Genomic DNA, 18,395 nt, shown 5'->3' on the forward strand with positions numbered 1-18,395 from the left:
AAGGAACGTCAACTGCCATGTTAAGATGGACTAGTCTGTAATACTTTTCACAAAGTTACTTAACATTTGTTGCACAAAACCCTCTTTTTACCCTGAAACTGAGGTGAGAGGACTCCCAGGATTTGCAGGTTTTTACCTAGAAAGGAAGCAGCTCTTAGTAAATTCTCCTAGGCACTGCTGGCCAGAGTTCAATCTGCTGGCCTTTTAACTCACTTTCAACCAAGCACGTATAAATAAACAAGAGGTTTGGCACATGGGTGATAAACTTTGAGATGACAAGGCACATAGTCAAATGCTTGTCTGCGCCCACACTTGCTTCAGAAACTATATTTATGAATTAAGCTGGTTTGCATATTTGTTGTTTCCCCCCCTCCTACACAGATACACACGAAGCCAATTTCTCACTGCCTTAACAGGCTTTATTGCTACAGGAAGTTGCTGCTGTACAAAAATAGAGTTTATTCAAATGCAAATAAAGGGTAGAGAATATAAAAATCAGGAAAGGAAAAAGAGGAAATGCCTTTGATCAGGCCAAGAAGGGAAAAGGGAGTAGGAACCGCTGTTCACAGGCCGGGACATAACATCAGCACCCGTTTTCAATGGTACACCAGGCCCGACTCTCAGCATCATAAATAGGTGCCACTGGGTGGGTAGGGTGGGGTTCAAACAAATAAATAAATAAGTTAGAGAATAAATAACTTTGTTCAGAAAGTGTCACTTCTAGGACAGAGAGTTCCCCACCCTGCTGGCACCAAGTGATGGCTGACTCAGGGATTGGCAGGGGCTATTGCTGCTTCCAGTGTTGGCCTGGCAACTGTAGTGGCCAAACTCCAAGCTGCTGCTGGTGTGTTAGGGAATGTTGCAAACCAGGATGTTAACACCATCATTGGTTTTATAGGATAAGACCATTTTCTATAGCAATAGATGCCTTAATTACGCTGTGGAAACATAAGACTTCCATCAGCTGTGCTTCTCGATCTCCACAAGGTCCAGCCACCAGCCTCCCATCTGCCAAGGGCTTGTTCTCACCAGGAGAAGCTCCCCAAACCAGGTCAAAGACTCTAAGAATTACCACCATCTTAGTACAAAACCAGGAAGGTGCTCCATTCAGTCCTCAACAACTGTGCCGAACATCCCAGCACAAGACTGACAGCAGTAGCAATCGCTGGACCGTCAGAGCACAAGCTCACCAGTTATAGGTTGACCCTGAAGCTGCTGCTAAGCATTGTGACTCTGTCCTTCGTGTTCAACTACATCTGTTCCCTGATGGAGCAAACCAAGTTGCTCAGGGAAAGGTTTGGGGGCTTAAAGTGGGAGAGAACATCAGCCTTGCAATTGACAGGGCCAGGTGACCTGAGCGAGCAGCCAATTCTTTCCACTGCCTGACAAAGTGGTAAGGAGTGATGCTCAAGAACCTACCCATTTGCACCACAGGTCTTTCAGGCTACATCCCTATCCTTCATCCCTTGAGTAAAGGTATGGGAAATCCCAGTGCTGCTTCTCCACTGGAGGGTGCAACTTGATGGGTGAGCAAATGCACGACACAGTTGACGGACCAAACCCTAAAGGGGAGAATTCCTCCCAGTGTGGGTTTGCAGCCCTCAAAGGCTTGGCTGGCCTCCATCTCACCATCTTGCTGCTGTGAGGAAAGTACCCTATGAAAATGTTCCACAGATGTGGAGATGAAGGCCTAGGCACCTTCGAGCCATGGCCATCATGCTCTCCTCCTGCTTATTGTCCATGTGCTGCTTCTGCCTGACCTGGAAAGCCCCACCACAGACCGTGTCTCTCCGCGTCTCATGCCCCACCAATGGAGCAAGGCCCTAGGCACGGCTGCAGACTCAGTGACAAACTGCGAGCTCGGAGTAGGCAGCCCCCTCAGCCCACGCAGCCACACTCTGCTGCTGAGACATGGTCCACAGTCTGCCAGGCATTGCGCACATTCATAAAGGAGAAGTCCTCATACCGGGTGGGGCGGCAGCAGGGGTGGGAGGAAGGGTGGTCATGAGGCCCAGGCACGATGGTGCGTTGCTGTAGCAGGCTACTCAAGGCCAGGTCATAGTTGGTGCGGGCTCGCTGGCATGACCCACTGCAGTACTTGAACCGCACAATCTCCTCCGACTCGAAGCCCAGCCCAAGGTCCCGCACCTTCACCAGCCGGCTGTGCAGGCGGCAGAAGCGGCTGTTTTTGCTGCGACCGGCTTTCTTGGATCCTTTCTTGGCCTTGCTGGAGCTGGCTGGGGAGCGCTCAGCCCTGAGCAGTTCCGAAGAGCTCAGCCTGTCTATGGTCACGTTTCCCCCTGAAGGAAAAAAAGAAGAGGGGTGAGCGGAAAGGAGGACATGGGGAGAATGTTAGGCACCGGGAATCAAGGAAAAGGGCATGGGGCTCAATCTGCCCAAAAGATAACAGGCAGAAATATACCTATTTCCATTTCCTCTGCAAATGGACTGCCTGTTTCAATGGGCATGGGTGGGTGGGTAAATGATTTAAAGAGAGGCAAAGCATCACAGCAGTGCCTGAGACAAAGGAAGCTGGGGACCACTGTGTGGGTGAGGATCCAACTGGGAAAAGTTCAGATCCTCACTACCCCAGACTCTCACCCACTTCCCCATGAGACATGCCAGGTTCCTACCGTGCCAATGGCTCCATGTGCCCAGTGACGATGCTTCCCTGCTATTTTCCTCCAGAGAGGCAGGGCTGGCAGTGCCCATGCTTCCATCAGAGGCAGCTCCCAATGTCTGGTTGTTGTGCCAGGTCTGCGGGGTTGCCATGACTGCACCAGCAAACAATGATAGCAGGGTGATTGCACCCCACAAACCCCGCTCCTACGAAAGAGATAATGGCACACCTCAGTAAGCACACCTCATGGAAACAAGGGCACAGAGAATGCAGCAGGGCTGTCCTACAGAGGAAGGTGCGATGAGGAGGCAATGTGTTGTGCTGGAGTCTCGAGGCTCCTTCACCTTCTAATGTGGGTGTCACTTCTGTGCTGGAAAACACATGCTGGCCACGTATATGTGCCATAATTGCACCATTATGTGAAAAGATAAAGGTGCCCAGGAATCCATTTCATCACATGCATGCCAAGTGAGAAGCTACAGCTATAGATGCATGCAGCAAAGAAGACATATGCAAGTTCACATGAGCAGTGGAGAAGCTTTGGCCTACATAAAAATTAAACCTATGTAAGAAAACTGCTATGTACAATGCGGCCCTCCAAGACTAGGTTCCCACAAGGGGAGAGGCCAGTGTTTCTCAAACTTGGGTCGCTAGCTGTTGTTGGACTACAACTCCCATCATCCCTGACCACTGGTTCTGCTAACTTGGGATGATGGGAGTTGTAGTCCAACCACAGCTAGAGACCCAAGTTTGAGAAACACTGGGCTAGGCTAACAGAGAGCAGCAAAGAACCAGATTCACGCACTGGAAACCCAAGGCAAGTGATGTACCAAGGAGCCATTCCATCTCTCATACATTGGGAGAGCTGGGATCCTCCTGCAGACAAGGGCCTTTCTACCTACCCATTGCTTCTGAGGCTCCTGCTCCTGTGTTGAAAACACCCTCTGGCGAGGCTAACTCACCCTGTATCGCTCTTGTTGGACAGGCAAACTCCTGTAGGCAGAGGGAGATCTGTCCGATCTGTGCCTTGGCCCCTCCACTCTCCACTCCATCCTACCTGCAACACAAAGACACAGTTCAGGAACCGGACCTTTCTTTCCTAATTGGATAGCCTAATTTCTACACCTTCAGCCTTACTGTGGCCCAGACATCACCCTTGTCTAGATCTACACTTCTCCTTCCTGCACTGCAAGCCTCTCTGGATAAGTGAGTCAGTTCAGCTAAATAAAAGCAGTTCAGATGACCCTTGCAAGAGATAGTTGACCCGAAAGTTTGCAGTTTAGGATCTGGTATGAGTCTGTAACAGGAACAGGGTTGGGCTATGAGACATTCCCATGGCTCTGTCCCAATAATGTATCTTGGCCAGTGAAAAATTAAAACAAGCAATTTCCTTAGCATCAGCTAAGACCACGAATATCCACAGCAAGCAACTATCTTGGGATGCTGGTGCTGAAATAAATAAAACAGGCATGAGTGTTGCAGTTCCTTGTGATTTAAAGATCATCATCTCTAGAGGGGTACCGTGGAGAGATCAGGCACCTACCCAGGACTGGGACAAAAGAGGTTCCTGGCCGGTTCCAACTCTGATGAGACCTAGCTTGATAATTTCTGAAGGTTTTGTGCTAGTTCATGTTTACGGTGACATGCACACAAATGGCTTGGGGTTTGTAAGGGCTGCCACCAGGCATGCAACCAGGAAAGGCTCACGTGGAAGAGTAAGTGCTTCCAACATGGGTACTTTATTATGCCACTGCTATGATTTGTGAGATATGAGCACACCTGTCCCACAACTGCAGAAAGTTTCACTCCAGTGTAAAATTTTAGATTGTAAGCTCATTGTTAGAGCTAACGCACTGAGTGAAGCACCAGATATTATCAAAGGGACAGTCTGCCCCTACACTACTTTCTGCCCTGAAACTACAGAGAGCGGTTCCCCAGAAAATAAAACACAGCTGAGCCCTTGTGTAGAGGCTGGATGCAAAGGTAACCCCTTTTGGTTCTTGATTATCCTTCCATCTGAAGTTGCCACCACCTTAAATAGCTAGCTTTGATATTAGACTACCTTCAACTGGCATCAATCTGACCTGACCAGACAGGATTCATCTCCTGCATGAGGGAACATCTGGGAAATCTACTGAAGTTTGCAGAGATGTGCACTTTATTAGATTCCCACAAGGTGGCAACAGAGAACCAGAGTTTTGCTGCGTTTTTTACACTGCCCATACCACACACACAGAGGGGAACCTTTTATCTCATCTCAGTGGCTAAGAGGGAGAACCTAGCCCTGATTCCCCAGACTGGGAAACAGAGAGTTCCAAAATGATTAAAAGACGCAGCAGTACGAGTAGCTGCGAGAAAGACAGGCTTCCTGGGATAGCTCAGCCGGTAGAGCAGGAGACTCTGAATCTCAGGGCCATGGGTTCAAACCTCACATTGGGGAAAGAATTCCTGCATCACGGGGTTGGACTAGAGCAGGGGTTGGCAAGGTTTACCTCGCCTGGGCCGGTTCACTCCAGCGGAGATCCCTCTGCGGGCCGGGTCGCATTTGCGCGGCCGCAATTTCCAGCGTCTGAGCATGCGCAGACGTGATTTCCAGCACCGCGGAAGCGCGCTGGTTTAGTACAGTGCATGGGGACTCGCCTAGCGGGCGGCTCAGTTAGGGCGTGGCTCGTGGGCCGGTTAAACGACCCCCGTGGGCTGCTTGTGGCCGATGGGCCTTAGGTTGCCTACCCCTGGACTAGAGGACCCTTTTGGCCCCTCCCAACACTACAATTCTATAGTCTATGAGCCTTCCACTGAAACAGATACATCTCTATCTTTAAGCCCTGCACAGAATATCCATGTCTGTCCTGGAAGGCGGGGAGGTCCTATTTTTTGTACAGAAAAGAATAACTTCTGAAGATCAACCTGTGAAATGTGGAAATTATATCCTCTGGGTCCAATCTCCAAGCACATCCTAATAGATACTACTGATCTTCAGCATTCAGACTTCTGTTTATTCTCTGCCATCCAGGCAATCATACCTAGTATGCAGAGCCCCCAGCCATGCAGACATTGAGGCCCAGTGGAAATCTGCCTCCATATCTTGCCAGACCCAGCATAGAGTAATAACCACACTGATTGCAGAGCTTCTGGGAGTCATCAGCTTCCAGCAACAACTCTGGAAGCTTCAAAGACATCTTTCCGCTTTCCCAAGACCTTTGGGTGGAAAAGCCATGCCTCCTCTGATGCAGAGGCCTGAATTTGACTCATGTGCATTAATGCAAGTCTTCCACAGACCTGGATCAAAATTATGGGGGTGGGGAACCAACTTCAATTCCCAGGGAAACCCAAGAGGACTGAGAAGAATGGAGGGGAGGGGAGGCTTATCCATTGACTGCTGGCTGCAAAATGAATTCAGAAGCTGCATCAGGAGGATGACACAAATCCTTTGAAATGTATTCCTGAAGACTCCTGCCTGGTATGTGCCACCTAGCAGCACACAGGGGCGAGGGCATTATCAAAACAGCATCTTCCCCTGTCATGCAGCTGTTTCGATTAAGAAATGAAGGGCTGCTTGTGCTGCATTTCGCAAATCAGGGAGGAGTGTTTGGAACAGGTTCTGGGAGAGCCAAATAGGCAGTCAGAGCACATAGGACCACATAGTCTATTTGTGGGTAATTAGGGAAATATACAAAACAATGGCTAGTAAGAAAGGAATGGGTTAGTATGGGCGGGGAGAACAGAATATTATCTTTCTGGTGCCTCGAACTGTCATAACAAGATGAAGTGGTGACTCTAAGGCACTCCGCTGCAGAGCTGCAGGAGTTTTTGAAGGAAGCTGGTTTGAAGATTTATGTTTACTTTCCAAAACAAAGAGATGTTGGCAGCAAAGTCTTCCTTGAAGCTGATGAGCAGCCAATATACACCCCGCTCCTTCTCCTGCTCCTCCACCCCCACAACTCTGAACATCCTGCTCACTTTGTAAAGCATCCATGCATATGCTATCCTGGACCCCTTGTGGCTGGAACAGCATGCCAAAGTATCAGTTCTGGAGCCTCATCTCTGGACACTCAGCCACCGGAGCAGCCCAACATGTCCCTGGTGTCTACAACAAACACAGTCAAAAGACTAAGTGAGCAAGCAAGCTAATGCAGGACTCGCAACCTGACGCCACATTCCACAGTAACCAAAAACAGCAGGAATTATATCTGCGAGGAAGCAACAGAGAAGTCACGCCAGGATCGGAACCACAGCAGAAAAGAAGAGTGGGCCGCCTGACACCGGTGGTGATGGGGAGTGGAAAACAGACCTGCTGTGCAATCCTCGGCAAGTTTACTCAGACGTAAGTCCCACTGCTCTCAGGTAAGTTTGCATAGCATTGTAGGCTCAGTGACTGAGGTGGAAGCGCTGAGTTTCTCAAGTTTTGATGATGTAGAAACTGTGTCAAATTCTTCTCTCTCTCTCTCCTTTGAATGCTGGTGGAAATATCTTCTGGATGTGCCTGAGGAAGCCAGAGAGGTCCTTCCTGATAGGCCTGGTCTAACAGCCCGAGAGAGCTCGCTAGAAGTTGTTAGGCTCTGTAGGGTCAGTGCATCTGGCTGTTTTGATGGGTCAAGTCCACCCAGGTACCATGAGCAGGATTCCTGCATTGCAGGGGGTTGGACTAGATTACCCTGGAGGTCCCTTGCAACCCTACGATTTTGTGATTCTATGACTCCTCAGTCCCATCCAACATTACCAATGGTCAGGAATGATGTTAGTTGTAGTCCAGTAATATTTGGAGGGCCCAAGGTTAGCCACTCTTGGACTGGAGGAAACGCAGAGAAATGCCAGAGAAATTCTAGAAGAGAAGAGGACCGTGGACCGCCTGGGAAAAGGCAAAGAGACACCCTGCATCCGGCTCTCTTGTCTTTCTCTGTCTCTTTCACACACACATACAACACACCCAACCATCGATTCTCTCCAGAGGAGCTGCCTGGAAAACTTAAGACTGGAGCCACGAGGCAGACCTGAGCTGTGGGGTGCGGGGAACCGAGAGAGCGAGCGAGCGAGCGAGCGAGCGGTCCGACTCCGAGCAAGCGGCCCTCTGGAGAACGAAGGCGCTCGAAGTCCGCCAAGAGTTACCCGAGTCGGCGGCGGAGAAGCAGCCCTGCCGCGACAAGCACCCGCTCCCCTTCCGAGCTACTTGCTCCGCTCCAGAGTCTCGCTTCTCCACCCGCCCCCCCCCCCCGCGCCGCGCATTTGCCCCGCTCTCTCCTCCCCGCCCCAGTCTAGGGGGCGCTGCGCTCGCGCTTTCCCGCCCGCCGCACTCACCGCGCGCTCCGTCTCGGCAGATCGGGCGCCTCCTGCTGCGCGCGGCTCTCCGGGGACCATGCTCCGAGGATCCGGGCCGGGAAGCGCCTCCCTCTGCCCTCGGGTACCGGCCCTTCCAGGGCATCGAATCCGCTCCCTGCACGGGAGACACACGGTCACCGGCGGCCTGGTCAGAGCCACGAGGAATACCTACACCGGGGAGGGAGCAAAGAGGAGGGCCCCCGCGCCCCTTCCCTCTTCCCGACGGCCAGAGATTTCGCCTCTCCCCGCTCTGGGACAGAACTGCGCACACCCACAGCCCTTTCCCCGCGAGGACCACGAGCTCGCCAGCCCCCCTCCTTACCTCCCGGCGGCGGCGGCGGCGGCTCCTCGGCGGCTCCTGCGCTCACCCGGCCCCGGGGGCCATAGCCCGGCCCCGCCGGGATCGCTCCCTCGGGCGCCCGACGTTCACGTCGCCTGCATGGCCGGCAGGTGCCCGGTGGGCTCAGCGCCCCCCTGCGGGGAAAGATCGGGTTAGAGCGGCTGGCGTCCGGGCCGGAGTCGACAGGGCAGCCCCGATCCCGGGACCCCCCTCCACGCCGGGCCGGACTCACCGCACACGGCGAGGCAGGGAGCCGGCGGGGCGTTCGGCCCTCGGGAAGCGGACCTACGGCCGGCCGGGCTCCGGGACAGGCGGCCTCTGGCTGGAAGAAAAGCACCGGCTCCATCTCCGCGGCTGGCAGAGTCTGGTGTCAAATTCCAGCCTCCGCTGTCACCTGATCCCCAGGGCGGGGCTCGCCCGAGAGACAAGAGAAAGAGCCACGGGTGGGACCTCGCCGCACCCCACCCCGGCCGCCAAGCCGAGCAGACGGCGCAGGCGCCGCCCCTGGGACCGGCGCGGAGGCCCCTGGGGCCCTCGGGCAGCTGGCGCCCTGGCGACGGTCATGGGGCACTTCTCTGCCTCCTGGTCCTCGCTGCCACCATTCAGTGGGGGGATTTGAGGCTGCGGGCACTTTCGCTCTCTGGACAACATGGTGGAGAGGATTGGGTCCAAGGAGAGCCAGAGTGAGGTGCTGCTTCTGCCGGCTTGCGCTCTCTCTCTCAGGGAAGTGCATCAGGGAGGGTGCAGGTGAGCAGAGGCAGCTGCTCATGCAAAACGTGGGCCACCCACATACTCACTCTCACCTGCATCCTCCCTCGTGGTGGCACAGTATTGGGCATGACGTTTGCTTGCACTCTCAAGCTGGGCAGTCCTTACTGCCGCATCACCCGCAGGCAGAGCTGCCCAGGGCAGGAGAGAGCAGGTGAGTGGCTGGAAGCCGTGGCAGTTGCTCCTTACATCCACTGCTAGGGGAGGTACAGAGCAGTCCTTGCCCACCCAAACTTCTCAAGGATGTTGTGCCACAGTAGGAACTGGTCTGTAGTCCATGCCAGTGCGGTGCTGGTGTCTCAGCAGCGGCTTGGCAGTGCTGATCCCTGACCCCAGTAGCTGAATCGCAGCTGCCTTTCTCTGGACAGAATGGCAGACGCACAGTGCTGTTCTGCCAAGTTCTGCTCTTGTCTCATCAAGCTCCCCGAGTCCCTACTTCCAGGTGCTCAGTAGCAGTCACTCTGGATTTGACTGTCTTCTATCCCCCGCCCCATCATCCTTAGATAGTAATAATTTGTATGACTTTGCTCACTTATAAAGTCATGCATTGGGGGTCCTTCATCATTTTGCTGCATGGGACCCTTGACTTCTGCCCCCAGATCCTGGCCTGAAGGCACTGCTGCCCAGGAGCATGTGCTAGGGGCCTGGGAGATTCTGGGTTATGGGGTACAGTGGTCTTGTTGGAGAGCAACTAAGCCACACTGGAAAGTCTTCCTTTTTCTGATTCCATGGAATAGAGGCAAGGCACCACCTAGTGTAACAAGCACGCCCCCTTTCCCCAGCTATTCAAGTGCACATGCAACTCCCCTCTCTCCTTAAGCTAGACTGGTGCCTGTGGCCACTCTGCTTTTGCTGGGGACCAGGGGCGTCTTACCCATAGAGGCTAGTGGCGTGGGGCACCGGGGCGCCAAGTTCTGGAGGGCGCCAGTGAAGAGGCGGAGGCTGGAAGCGGTACCTCCTGGCATCAGCTTGCCGCCCTCGCCCACCTCCGTCTGCCGTGGCCACTGTGGCATGAAGCAGCCAGCTGAGCCGGGAGGTGCCACGTCCATTCTCCACCTCTTCCCCACCGGAGGAGCCACCCTCCAGTCGCTGCCTGCCTCCTCTAGCCCCGCCAGCAGCTCCATCCTCCCTGAAAAACTCTGGGAAACGGGGGCGGGGGGCACCAGAGGGAGCTTTGCACCACGGCGCCAGATATGCTTAAGACGGCCCTGTTGGGGACTCGACACAAATGTAAGCAGATATGGCACACTGGTTTTCATATGCACCTTTGGAAGACTCAGTTACTCTGATTAACACTTCCTCATTCAAAACATAAAAGGCTGCTTTAGTCCAAGTCAGATCATTGGTCCACCTAGCTTGCTATCATCCACCACCACCCCATGAGTCCTGCCCAGCTTGGCTGCTTCAGCTTGGGCTGATGGTTTGGAAAGGCTGGTCTACGCAGCAGTTCTCCAGTATTGACCTTCCTCAGCAATATCTGGAGATGCTGGGGGCTAGATGAGGGATCTTCGGCTCTGCTGCTGAACCACAGTCCGTCCTTGCCGGCTGCAAGGAGCTGCAAGGAGAAGCCTGGATCTTTTCTGGAAATCACCACTGGCGTTGCTCACATGTCCCACGAACCCCCTCCCCACGCCAAGTGGATCATGGATTAACTCCCACATAGCTGCCGAGGGTATACCTTGCTAATCTGTTTGTGGGCAGACAGCCCAGTTCTTACCTCCAACTCTTATGTTCTTCTCCGGACCTCAGCGGAGGGACTGAGATAGCTCAGCAGAACCACCACCCCAGGTCCCCAAGCACCCTACCCCTTGGAGGCCTGGGAAGGGAATGTGTTCCCTGCGCCTTCCCGGCTCCCCTGGCACCAGGCAGCTCTCAAGGGCACCAGCTTGCATCCAGTTCTCACATCCCGTCCCCTTCCCTGCCTGCTGCCGCTGCTGTACATCGTAAGCCCCTTTGCACCGTTTCTCTGCTGGCTGCACTTGCCCTCAGCTGCTCTCTCTTGCCTCTAATTAGCTATTCCAATGGAGTGAGCCAAATGGGGCGCTTGCTGTTGGCACAGGATCTAAACTGGGATCGCTTGATAAATTGCCAACCCAATCTCTCTGGGCTTATATAATAATTCTTTGCTCCAGAGAGGAACTGCACGCTCATTAGTGGTTTCCACTGCTGGCCAGAGAATGGGCCTGGGGGATGCCTCTGCACCTGGCCCTTCCCCCACCTCCTGCCCTGGGCCAGCTATATATAGGCCAAGCATTATTTACTCTTAGCTACATAGGGTCTTACCCCTGAGCACATTTGCTTAAATCGGTTAGGATTATCCTGTATGACAGCTCCGTTTCGTTAAAGTGTAGCCAGCCACTCCTCCCTTACTTACACTTGCTGTGCAGTGATCTTAATAAGCATTATAGTGTCAAGTAAACCTATTGCTAAAACTGCCCTGCTCAAAGCAGTCTCAGTGGGATAACGCTTTAGAGACAGCACCAGCCTTAGACCCAACCAGGGTGTCGTGCTAAATCTACTAGTGTGGACCCAAGATCCTTGACAAACTGGGTTTTTAGGGAGGAGGAGATTTGAATCCTGGCCCCAGCAAGGAGCAGTGCCAACCCCACCCCCTCACTTGATGTGTTGCAACTGGGAAATATAAGAACAATAACTGGTGCCAGAGATATTTGTTTTGCTCTTTCTACCCCACCCCTTCCCCCCACCCCTTTTTGGGTCCTGCCTTTTAGATTGTAAGCCTGCGAGCAGGGACTGCCATGTTTTTAATCTGTGCAGAGTTTATTAAAAACGTAGGTACTTTGTAAATGAGAAAGCATAACAATTGAAATCAAAAGGGAAGGGGGCATCCAATGAATGTTGGGAAATTCAGAACAGATGAAAGGAAGTACCTCTCCCCACACTGTCTAGTGAAACTATGGCATTTGCTCCCACAAGGTGTTGGGGTGGTCACCAACTTAGATGGCTTTAAAAGAGGATTAGACAAATGCACAGGGGATAAGGCTGTCAATGGATACTAACCATCCTATGTTGTACCTTCACTGTCGGAGGCAGTATGCAACTGAATACCAGTTGTTGGGGAAAATGTGGTTTTGGCACTCAAGTCCTACTTGCAGTCTTTTTATACACATCTGGCTGGCCACTTTGAGAACTCAGTGTTGGACAAAATGGGCCTTTTGTCTGATACCACAGTTCTCTTCATATAAGCTTTCCATGGACATACCTGGGGACCCTCGGTGGCATGAATACTGCCTCACAAGTACTTCTCTGAGAGCAGAGCAGCACTTATACCACACATCAGATGACCTTTGTCTGGATTTAGGAATGTAGCGTAACGGAGTCTTTTATGTTCGCTTTTATCAGCACCGCAATTTTAGGTGTTTTTGAACTATATGCTTTTTGTGGGGCTCTGCTGCCATTTTTGCTCCGTTTTAATATCAGCGTTGGTTTGTTGTTGCTATGTATTTTTAAATCAGTTTGCCATAAGCTGCCTTGTGGGGTCTAGAAATGGAGAGGCTGGGAAGAAACCCTCTTGATAAATAACACATATACAGATGGTAAAGACTGCCTGAGTCTGATTACAGTGAAACCCAAAAGTGGATGCAAGAGCTATTTAAAGAAGAAGGTATATTTCTCACTGTTTTTGGAACAGAAAGCTGGTTGACTGCAGAATTTATGGTCTGTGCTAAATCTTGGATGATCTTCTCTGTTGCAGGCTGTCAGGGACATGTCAGGGACCAAGGTAACAGCAGTGCATGTAGTGTTATATATATATATATATAGATATATAGATATTAGATATGCCTTAAGCCTATATCTCTATCTCTATCTCTATCTCTATCTCTATCTATCTATAAACTGCTGCTGACACCCTGCTATAAGTGGGTGTGAGCAGGTGAGATGGGGTTAGCTTTTATTGACACCTTGAAGCATATTAGTGTTCAAATTATTATTAGTAGTATTATTTTCTGCCAACCCCCCCCCCCCAACAGCCCTAAGCCATTTGTATCAATTTCCTATGCCTTCAAGGATGGGGATATGCCTGTCATTTTTTGATAAAATGATTGTTTCCTGCCCTGACCCCATGAGATAAGATGGACTATAAATAAAATGAAGCAAATTGCTTGCAATCAGCTAGCTTGACCTTCTGAAGAAATAAAAGTCTCATCTCAAAAAAGCCTCAAGTGTAGCGGTGTTAACCATTTAACTCTATTTTCACAGTTGGAGCAGACACATTTAAAATCACCCACTGCCTTCCACTAAGCCAAAACTAAGCAGTACAACCAGTCCACAATGCTGGCGACAAAGGCCCTAATTGGGATAATTTTTCCACATGAGGTGGACCTGTGGAACGGTTAATAGTTTTTGGTTAAAAGTTTTACTATAAAAGGTCAACAGATATATTGTACACTAAAGCTGTACATTATTGGATGGACAAAACAAAAACTTGCTATACAAAGAATTCTGCTATTTGTGATAGTGGCAGCCATGCAAGTATAACCTAAGAATTAACACAGAGAAGTAACATGATTGGACCATGGGTAGAGCAAAGTGTGCAACATTCCCTTGGCCAAAAAACCCCCTAACCAACCAAGTAAAAGCCGCTAAAGGGAAAACACATGGGTCAAATTACGTATTTTATTGTTTTCTTACTTCTGGAAATGAAATAGTTGGACATAGGCTTCAGATACTGGACAGATGTTCTAAGTTAATATAAAGAAAATGTTCTTGCACAATTTTTCATTCTCTGTACTTACATTGTAAGTAAACTGTATAGAATGGGGGGCGGGCGGTCTGGATTATATCCATGGGTCCCTTCCAGGCCCGAGATCTTGTATCTGTGGGGTTAGAACAGGGGTCAGCAACCTTTTTCAGCCATGGGCCAGTCCACCGTCCCTCAGACCATGTGGTGGGCCGGACTATATTGGGGGGGGGGGGAGGAATGAACGAATTCCTATGCCCCACAAATAATCCAGAGATGCATTTTAAATAAAAGGGCACATTCTTCTCATGTAAAAACACTGATTCACGGACTGTCCACGGGCTGGATTGAGAAGGCGATTGGGCCGCATCCGGCCCCCAGGCCTTAGGTTGCCTTCCTCTGGGTTAGAATATGTAAGATGAAATCTGTTGAACCAGTTAAACCAGTTCCTTTGTTAGCTCCACTAAATGTTCATCACCAGCATCTTAAAGAGTGAGTCCTGTTGTCATAGAGACAAATGGGTGGGTCTTTTCCCACCTCACCTGACTGGATGCCGCATCATCCTAGGATTGAAAACAGTAGGCCAAGAGGGGCTGTGAGTGAGATAGTTTTGGCTAACGCTGGAAGCTGGAGACACAGAGGCTTGGTCTGTGCTGGACTCAAAAGCTGTGGCTTTGGGATCCCCCTGGGAACCTAATGAGGAGGCAAGATCAGTTGGTGTGTTTATGCTGCGAGCCCTTCTATGCCCATCCTATGCTCAGGCTGTATATATGTGCAACCTGAGCTTCTTTCCTGAAACTGGAAACCTGGGTAAACATTGGGTAAGTCTCTTGCCGTTTGGAGATTGGGGTGAACAATACCAATTGCAAATGTAACACCTCCTCCTACTTAGTTTTTGAAAACAGTAAACATATTTTATTTTAAAAAGTGGGGTAGGATAATGGAATCTACTTAGGGTACAGGGAAAGAGTAAAGAGTTAAACCATGACAGGTGCCACTTGGCCTATACAGCATCAAAAGCATATTTGTTCCTTAAAATACTGTAGCACAGGAAAAATCTTGTTTGTGGGGATCAGTTGTCCTCCTTGCCAGAATAGAAATTCTAATATTTTTCTAGAATAGTTTTAGAGGAGATTGGTTGAGGTACAACTATAGCAGCCTTTGCCAACTTGGTGGCTTCCAGAGGTGTTAGATGACAACTTCCACCCGATTTGATGGAAGTTTTTATTATTCTTATTATACTTTTTCTTTTGCAGGTAACAATAAAGAGCAACTGACTTCAGGCTGGAAACCTGGAAAGTCACAGGAGAGATGCATACATATGTAAGATGAGTAAGTATAATCCGATACATTCATTTTACAATATATTCTAATCATGAAGTTCCAGATTTCTTTTTATGTGCAGAACGCGGGTGGCGCTGTAGGTTAAACCACAGAGCCTAGGACTTGCCAATCAAAGGTCGGCGGTTCGAATCCCCACAACGGGGTGAGCTCCCGTTGCTTGTTCCATGCTTCTGCCAACCTAGCAGTTCAAAAGCAAGTCAAAGTGCAAGTAGATAAATAGGTACCGCTCCGGCGGGAAGGTAAACGGCGTTTCCGTGTGCTGCTCTGGTTTGCCAGAAGTGGCTTAGTCATGCTGACCACATGACCCGGAAGCTGTACGCCGGCTCCCTCGGCCAATAAAGCGAGATGAGCGCCACAACCCCAGAGTCGGTCACGACTGGACCTAATGGTCAGGGGTCCCTTTACCTTTACCTAAAGAATCTTGTACATTATTGGTAAAGTCCCAGCATATTGCATATAAGTGCTCTGCAGAATCTTTGCCTTTAATTACACAAAGTTTGTGGGTTATTTTTTCAGCGATCACCAGTCTGCAAATCTTTGTACCATAATGCAAGAGCCAACTTTAATGTCTTCCATTTTTGTGTTGCAGAAATTCTGGCAGCTGCCAGCATCCAAGTAATAGCTCTTTTGAAGGAAACAGCTTCATATTATTATCCCACATATTTAATAAATAAATAAATGTGTGAGGTTGCTTGAATCTGAAACTTAAATATGTTTGACATTTCTGCAAATATCTCTTTCATGGACATTCCCACCATAAAGGGGAAAAAGTTCCCTTTTGAACACACTCTCCTCCAACAGAACTGGGAAGGTTGAGAGTTTATGTGTGAGATCTGAACAGGAGTTTGGTGCCATCTATGTAATATTGTACTTTCAAAGAGTATTCTTGGATATAAGCAGATATTGACTTGAAGGGTTTACTTGAGCAAATACCATTCCACATAGTCTTCAGTGCTGAAATTAGGGTCTCTCTCCTATGCAGTTTCCAGGCCAACTAATTGGCCGGTAGTTGTGTAATAATTCATACATGGTAGAGATCAAGACTCTTCCTACATGCCCTTGGTTTAAGAGTATAAATTCAAATTTAGTTAACGGTCTGGTGGCTTGTGCAATTAAAACATTATCTGCTAAATAAGTGGGAGAACTGTATTTATTGTAACCAGTAGAGTCCCAAGTCACCTGTATTTATTGTTAGTTGTTCTTTGGATATTTGTTTATCATTAGCATAAAAACTACAAAGTCTAAATAAATGTTTTTTCTTCCATAATAGGATGAGATTTCATGGAGCTGGATCTTGGACTTGGGTGTGAAAGCCAAGTGATATTAAAGGTGAACACAGAGGAGATAGACATCGCTGCCACCTTTTCCATATTGTGTTCTTTGTATATGGGTTGCTGTATTTTATCTAAAATTGTTTTGGAAATTCAGGAGTACCCATATTTTATTTTATATCATTTAGCCTTTGAGGTCAATCCATTTCTTATTTGTTTTAGTGATGATAAAATTACATTGACATCGTTGGAATGCATCGTGAGATAAGGCTAGGTGTGGTAGCCCTTATCCACTCCCTTGATTTCTTGTAAAAAATAATAATAATAGCCAGCCTGGACCATTTTTTATTTTTTTTACACAAACACAAACTTTTAAAGTATCATTTACCATTTCTTGAGTCAATTGGGTGGAAGTCAAATTGGAAGCAATTGGGAAGGATATAAAATTTTAGGTATTATCATCATTTGAATAAACACAGTTATGAAGTTGAAAGATGTAGTTTATCCCATCAACCCAAGGCTCCTAACTTTTTGTAAGAGTATAATTTAAAATGTATAATTTATTCAATTTATATGGGCTTTTTACCCCTAAAAATTAGTCCTACAATGTGGAATAGGTATTTGCTGAAGCTTAATTTGCTCCATTGGGCCTATATTGTGGTACATGATCTATGATTTATTGAGATTGGTTTTAAGGCCTGCCATTTTTCCAAACTGACCTAATTCTGATTTTAGCATTGGTGAGGTGTCCAGTGGATTAGTTAACATGCAAATCATGTCATCAGCATAAATGCTCTTCATCCTTTCCTCAATCACCGCTAATATGAGGGTTGAGTTGCAGCGAAATTGCTAAAGGTTCTAGAGAAAAGGGAAAGAACAGTGAGGACAGAATATACTGTATCATTTATCTTGCATCTGATGGACAACGTGGTTCAAAGCATCTGGAGGGCACTAGGATGGTAAAGGCTGGGCTATAGTATCAATTTTGAAACCATCTTCTGCCCCTCGCCTGGTCAGAGAACGTTCTAGGGTCTTTTTAACATTCTGGTAGGTTTTATTACATTCTATGCTAGGAATGTGCTGCTCTTTTTCAGTTAGTGTGTCTAGGATTTGGGAATCATTCTGAAATGTCGGCCAAATTATCACTTGTTTTGCGGGGAAATAACATTTTCCCAGCAATAAATAGCTTTTCTTGTTGTTGCTGGTAAAGAAAAAAAGAAAGGAAAGTGTTTCTTCTTCCAGACAGCATGTCAATTGCAGCAGCATGCTTGGTGTGGAATGTGGTTCTGGCATGTCAGAAGCACTTTTTGGTTAATGTCAGTGATGTCACTGGTGACAAGCACCACTCTTCCCCACCCCCTGGTGGTACTTTTAAAGTTGTTGTTGTTTTAAAAAAACATGTTTCTTTTAAAAAAAATCTTTTCAGGAGTTAAAGGTCTTTAATGAGATTTCCTTCTGTAGCATAACAGCAGGAGTGCCAACTGCAGCCTTGTTAAATGTGTAACGAGCTGGGCGAACCCCATCAAGACTATTTCCTCCCCTGCAATATTGTCCTGACATTTCCTAATAAATTATAATCATAATAATATTCCCTCTAGACTGTGTGTTCCTCACCAATGCTGGAGTGCACAAACTTTGTTAAGTAAGTCAAAGAAAAACTCAAAATACAATACTCTAAAGTTGCAATCCAAAACACACTACAGAGTAAACATCATTGAACATATTTATTTAAATTTATATCCCACATTTTCTCCAAGGAGCTCAAGGTGGTACACACACTCCAGTTTATCCTCACAGCAATCCTGTTAAGTAGGTTAGGCTGAAAGACTGTGGCTGGCCCAAGGTCAGCCAGTAAGCTTCATGACTGAATGAGAATTCAAACACTGCTCTCTCATGTCCTACCTAGTCCAACACTTGAGGTGCCACACCACATTATTAGGACATTCTTTTGAGTCAATATATAATATATAGGGTTGTACCTAGGGACCTAGATGAAGAACATCGATTCCTGACAGTACGTGATATGCAATTTGCATT

The 18,395-nt window shown here is 48.6% G+C and overlaps 1 protein-coding gene and 1 long non-coding RNA gene across 6 annotated transcripts; one reads left to right on the forward strand and one right to left on the reverse strand.

The window, feature by feature from the left end:
- Nucleotides 1–397: 397 nt before the first annotated feature.
- On the reverse strand, nucleotides 398–9,450 carry ARTN (artemin). 5 transcript variants are annotated; one of them, XM_077928807.1, is made up of 6 exons: nucleotides 8,509–9,449; nucleotides 8,259–8,410; nucleotides 7,916–8,051; nucleotides 3,583–3,677; nucleotides 2,634–2,826; nucleotides 398–2,300 (listed from the first exon to the last, which is right to left on the reverse strand). In XM_077928807.1, the coding sequence occupies exons 3-6, from the start codon at nucleotides 8,037–8,039 to the stop codon at nucleotides 1,879–1,881; spliced, it is 834 nt and encodes a 277-aa protein (XP_077784933.1). In that variant the 5' UTR covers nucleotides 8,040–8,051; nucleotides 8,259–8,410; nucleotides 8,509–9,449; the 3' UTR covers nucleotides 398–1,878. The 5 variants fall into 5 exon arrangements, with proteins under 5 accessions (XP_077784933.1, XP_077784937.1, XP_077784935.1 ...); XM_077928811.1 differs by lacking the exon at nucleotides 3,583–3,677 and having other exon boundaries at nucleotides 8,509–9,450; XM_077928809.1 differs by lacking the exon at nucleotides 7,916–8,051 and having other exon boundaries at nucleotides 8,509–9,448.
- On the forward strand, nucleotides 6,534–17,946 carry LOC114599127 (uncharacterized). Its single transcript, XR_003707252.2, has 3 exons — nucleotides 6,534–6,964; nucleotides 15,000–15,075; nucleotides 16,358–17,946. It is a non-coding gene; the product is annotated as an uncharacterized LOC114599127 (long non-coding RNA).
- The last annotated feature ends 449 nt before the right edge of the window (nucleotides 17,947–18,395 follow it).

The sequence above is a fragment of the Podarcis muralis genome, chromosome 5 (genome assembly GCF_964188315.1).
Source record: "Podarcis muralis chromosome 5, rPodMur119.hap1.1, whole genome shotgun sequence".
Lineage (NCBI taxonomy): Eukaryota > Metazoa > Chordata > Lepidosauria > Squamata > Lacertidae > Podarcis > Podarcis muralis.